Source organism: Vanessa atalanta, chromosome 5 (assembly GCF_905147765.1).
Source record: "Vanessa atalanta chromosome 5, ilVanAtal1.2, whole genome shotgun sequence".
Classification (NCBI taxonomy): domain Eukaryota; kingdom Metazoa; phylum Arthropoda; class Insecta; order Lepidoptera; family Nymphalidae; genus Vanessa; species Vanessa atalanta.
The window spans coordinates 10,516,800-10,522,908 of NC_061875.1; the positions used below are offsets into that span (position 1 = coordinate 10,516,800).

Here is a 6,109-nt window from a genome sequence, read left to right on the forward strand (position 1 = left end):
AGAGCTTCAGTTGACGTACGACTTCAGGGGAGTTTGGACTTATAGATATAAAAAAATATATATTTAAAAATGATCTGGAAGACAGTTTTGGTCGCCCTTTTCGCTGTCGGTAAGTTTCTAAGTATAAAAACTTATTTTAATTGTATTGTATGTATAAAACTTTGGCGTAGTTTTTTCTCTATATATGAATAATGTATTAAATAATATACAATTATTTGAGTTACTCTTTATGTTTTTCATATCATCTCGTTATTATTGAACATTAATTATCATACTTTTAATTGACGGATTAATCTTACTAAACTGTACTTAATTTAAATAAGAATAATACGTGCATTTTTACACAACTTTCCACATTGGTTGACATTTATGGTCACTGCTATGTAGAGTTGTAGCGTGAAGTTATAACGAAAAGAGGAACCAAATTAAATCGAATATCTAGTTCTGGAAAGTAAAATTAACTATTCAAACTACTAAACAATTTTATAGTATACCCTAGTTTTTTAAATATCGTCATATAATATAAAAGTCGCTATCGTTTCTTATTTTGCATTAACATATCCATCAAATTATAAAATAATGAAAATATATTATAAAGTTTTTCATAAAATTTTTGTTTTAAGAAAGTTTATAATTTTTAAAAATTAATTGTTTTAAAAGTCAGTATATAGTATAATTTTATGATAATAAAATTAAACTTAAACAACGAATTCAGACTAATGATATTGAAGATGATAGTGAAGCTCCCGCACTGGATAAGCTGTATTTCAGGAGCCAGGCAAGGAGAATAGGCCATGATATTCACTTGTTTCATATCCTAATCGACACAATGATTCACGCGTTGCATGTGGTCCGCGTCCCCTCTTCCTGTGCAACACATCATGCTATTTACCAATTCATCTCGTCAAAAGGACCGCTAATATACTTCGAATGGGTTAAACAGACTCTTTTACGACGGTTTCCTCGATCCTTTGACCATTAACCTTTTGATTTCATTAACTATTAAGACATTATTTAATAAATTTTAGCACTCAACTCTCGATCCGCTTTTACTTACAGAATAATTCTTTATGTTTAATTACCATAGACTAAATGCAAGGCATAACATTAAAACATTTAAATATTTTGTATATATCATCATCCTAATATCAATTATATATCAGATGTTGTATTATATTACATTTTAAATACTGTTCCTAAATAATCTCGTGTATTCCCGATAGAATGTCGGTAATCATACACTGCACAATTATATTTCAATAAAATTATTATAAATAAGGTAATGGGCGGCATTCATTGTAACGACAATTTAAATAACTATGTAAAGATTTATTTAACGACTCTTACACGATACACTAAATAAACCAACAATATAAAATAATAAAAGCTTTATAATTGAAATAATATTGTATCGAATAATATATCTGTAAAAGATGTACTATTATCTAGATTTATACATATCTTACTTTGCCAGAAGCATAGAAACAGATGACGTCAACAACTGTTGAAAGTTGCAACTCAAATACGAACAATAAAAATCATTAATTATAAGATATATTAATAAAATAAAAACAAAAACTATAAAATATAAAAAAGAATGATATAATTTGAGCGCGTGTAAATGTTCATATTTTATGGCCGTGCTGTTGACACTTCCCGAGGAGTTCCTTCATCTGAAACCAAACTTGGGTGTCGAATCAGTTCAAACTTATCATAAAATTGCATTTTTATCGAAACCTATAAATGTAAAATATCAACTCCACAGGATAGGAAGAAGTCGTTTTCGCAGTTTCAATTGACGCAAAATATCAACTAACTAAATTCACAGTTAAATAAACATTTTTAATTAAAAGCGCATTTATTTTACAAATTATAAATTACAGTAGAACACATAATTACACCATTACATTACATTAACAGCCCGTAAATTTCCCACAGCTGGGCTAGGGCCTCCTCTCCCTTTGAAGGTTATTATTAATATTACCTTTACGAAATTTAAATCGACTCAAAGTGAAATAGTAATATATACTTTATTGATGGAGGCGAGAGCGTTGTTTGTAAAAGATAGTAATAATTAAGGTTATAAGGTTGTTCATATCGAATGCTAATAAAGATAAACTATTGTTGCTACAAAAATTACTGATAGGTAAATGACGCCACGGAAATTTATTGTAAACATATTAATTTCATTATTATATACTTTATTTAATTATAATTGACTTTGTAATGCCTTGTTTTTTTAGTGACAGTAAGACTAATAAATAAATATCAATTAAAGATTTCAATTTGTTCAAAAATCTCATCGACTAGCTCGATAAATGAGCTAAAACTAATACCTATAAGATTCTGAGTTTGTATTATCCGAAGGACATATTTAAGAAGTAGAAATACCTATATTTGTTTTATTTTTTAGGCGTTCTGGCTGAATACAAAGTCACCGAAGAACAACGCCAGCAGATGAAGGCAGGTCTTACATCACTCTGTAGGGGAAACGGTGCAGAAGACAAAGTAGACGAAGTAGAGGTATGACATAGCACTAGTTCTTCTTTTCACTTATTATTTTTTCGCCCATTTTTTTTTTCCTACACAAATATGTTATATTTTTTTTATATTAGTATCTTGATTATTTTACTAAAAAATATAAAACCTTAATTTACCTAGTATGTCACTATGTAAATTAAGGTTTTATATTTATCTAACATAAAATGGATGGTTTTTATAAGTAATTAAATATTAAATAAAGTTATAGTGGTTTAGGGTTAGGTATTTGCCTAAATGTACCTAATATAGGCAAAGACTTCAGGCTACTCAGTTCATTTAAATTATTCAATTAAAACATCGTTTAACACATTTAATGTCGAGAGTTATAAGTATACGCAGTTAAAATACAAAAATGACAATTGATATACAAATATGCTTGTGACAGATAAAATACGAATCGATTCTGATAGATTTATTTAGGACTCGGTCCCCTTCAAAATTTTGGAACCCTTAAATTGTTACAATTTTCCGTCAATTTGTGTTTTTTACTTATGATGTACTAAATTTATTTCAGGCAAAAGTAACCAACTTTGTTGACTGTGTTAAAACTTTAATCAACGTCGAAACTATTAAAAAAGAGGTCGAAGAAGCGAAACCAAACGGTGCTTTAGACGAAGTATTCAAAAAGTAAGTTGAAAATTATAATTTATTTTGATATGTTTAAATACACTACCGGTATCCGCCTTTTATATTATAAGCTACTAATGTATAGAGAATATTTGTCACAATTGTTTTGTTGTTCTATCCTAACATTATGATAATAAAAATTTATAAAAATTATTCAGGTATTGCGAGAAGTCTCCACAGTTGAAGACTTGCATTCACACTTTGACTAATGGCTTGTCGCCTTGCTTGGGCGCGGGCATTCGGGAACATATCGGTATGGCTAACAACGGATCCGACCAGCTGATCGACTTCGTCTGTCACAAGGATGGCGACAGGATAGCTTGTAAGTATAAAGTTACAATACTACCGCCCAAAGGCACTCTGGAGATCATGCTAGTTATATTTATTTTCTTACTTATTACTGACGACTATATTGTTGTGAGGACATCCATTATAATAAAGTGTCAAGTGATTACACTGGCAAACCCTCTGCTTAACTATAGAATGACAACACAAAATATTGTATGTATGATGTATGATAAAATTAAAATATTTCCACCTACCCAGTGGCGTACACAAAGCTAACAGTAAATCTTTGACACCTTTATATTATTAATTCTTATGCACACACAGTGTTGATAAGTTTTTGATGATTTTGATTGATATATTGAACACTAATTGTGTATAACAGCATTATAAATTTGGAGTGAATAAATATTTTAAATCTATTTATTTTATTAATAATACATAACAATATACATAAAAACAAGTTTGATGTTTAGTGTTCATCGCGGAGGGAGGTCCCGAGTGTATCCAAGAGAAGGTCAACGAAGTGCGCGAGTGTTTTATGAAAGTTAAGGAAAACATACAAAACGTCGAAGAATTTAAGAAGATGACCTTATTGGTAAATAGTTACATCATTTATAATACTTCTTACACTTTCAATTAAACAAATATATTTAAAATAGCTTCACTTCCGGCCTGCCTAAATGTATTAAATATGGGATCAAATAAACATAGTGGGCATTACGTTAATTTTTTAAAAACTTAATTGTATTTTTGAGACTAAAAAGGGGGTATTCTAGTCAGGCTAGAAATTTAGATATTTTTTCAAGGTGCGATAAAAAAAACATTCAATTTTTTAAAGTTACGCACATTCTATGAAAAAGTAATTTTATACTTACATTTTTTAAACCAGCGATATATGCTCCATACATTGGGCCTTTCTCTACGTCAAAAAACGCAAATCCCGAACATAATTCTTCTAAACAAGTTGTTTGACCAACTTCGAAGCGCTGTAAGCTCGTATTTATTGAGCGATGTATATATTTGTATGTATGTATATATATGCATGTTCAGGGTTTAAGCTATAAAAATATTTTTATCAAATTTCTTGACATCTTGAGTTACTAGGCAGTAGTTGTTTTAAAGTGCAAGTGTTTTAATTTGCAAAAAAATGTTTCACATATTAATAGTGAAATTAATTCCATACGTTTACAATGATGTAAGTTATTTGAAAAAATGTCGTGTTTCAGGAAAAATGCAACAAATACGACGAGTTCTCTGCATGTGCTGTTAAAGCTTTGGAAGGTTGCAGTACGCCCACTCCCGGCAACATGGCTGAATCGCTGTTCCGATTCGTCCGTAAAGGCACACCTTGCGCAAAAAAAGATGCTTAAAGATGGTAAAAATAACATTAGTAACAATTTAATTCAACTAATTAAACACAATTATCATCGAATAAATAAGGTCTACGGTTGCTTTTGTTTATTCTTTATATAATATATTGAAAAAAATTATTATTAATAGATACGAATTTCGGTTTCTAAACTATATCTTCAGAAGACAATGTGTTGTTTTAAATCCTACATCCATTAGATGTGATTTACACACTAAGTCCTTTTAAGTTAAAACTAATGGTGATTTTTTTCGCTCCTCGTCGTATTATAAAATGAAAAATATATATATATGTATATATGGATGAATAAAAAAAACAAGTTGTTTAATCAAATTATAAATAACAAAAATCGATGTTTCATCCGGTTGATTGTACATAACTGAAATGTGTGTCATTTAGTAGGATGAGTCAAAATTATCTGTTTTTTTTTTTTAATATTACAAATAAACATATAAACTTCCTTTCCAGAACTGATTCGCGCCACTCATCTTTAGTTGAAAGCTGTCAAGAACTGTCATTTATTAAGTGCCATTTAGAGATCATGTAACAATAAAAAATTGAAGTGATCAAGCGTTTCATTTACTTAAATTTCATTTTTTGCTCTAGCCAACCTATCAAGTATAAATTTAAGTAAGGCTTTGATGAATTTTACGGTTATTATGTTGGTAAGAATGGTATTGTGTCCAAATTATTGTTCATCTCAAGATGAACGAGGCGAAACATATGTATATGAAGTTACAAACATAGACAACCTTCTAACACACAGCACATCCGAGCTATTAGTCTATTAAGTTCTCTACAATTCTCGAAGCGTTTTTTGTCTAAGTAAATTTACCAAAAAGCTGTAGATTTAACGTTTAGGTTTCTAAGAAGTAGATATAAAAAATTGTACGAATGACCATTTTGATTACAAGTGTTTTAATGAATAATTATATTTTGGACCTTTTTTCCATAATTATTTAATGTACAATACAACTATTATTACTATTTAAAAATTATAATCTATATATTTTTATCACTAGTGCAGTATCTACCCATTTTAAAAATTTACTTTGTTAATTTTAAATTAGTTATTTAATTTAATCATTTTACTTATAGATTTAAATGAATAATTCTGTTACTTTTAAAATATGATACATTTGAAAAAAAAAAGTTTTTATTAAATAGATATATTTGCTTGCATTTTTCGTTTGATAGCATTGATCAGTTTCTTATCCTAGATATTAATATACTGTGTAGGATGTAGTATTCGCGAATTGTCAAGTGTTAACAAAATAAACATTG

General features: G+C 28.9%; 1 protein-coding gene across 1 annotated transcript; it reads left to right on the top strand.

Annotated features, from left to right (window-relative positions):
• On the top strand, positions 1 to 5,391 carry LOC125063909 (27 kDa hemolymph protein-like). Its single transcript, XM_047670604.1, has 7 exons — positions 1 to 109; positions 2,414 to 2,523; positions 3,056 to 3,168; positions 3,327 to 3,490; positions 3,930 to 4,051; positions 4,683 to 4,831; positions 5,294 to 5,391. The coding sequence occupies exons 1-6, from the start codon at positions 70 to 72 to the stop codon at positions 4,824 to 4,826; spliced, it is 693 nt and encodes a 230-aa protein (XP_047526560.1). The 5' UTR covers positions 1 to 69; the 3' UTR covers positions 4,827 to 4,831; positions 5,294 to 5,391.
• The last annotated feature ends 718 nt before the right edge of the window (positions 5,392 to 6,109 follow it).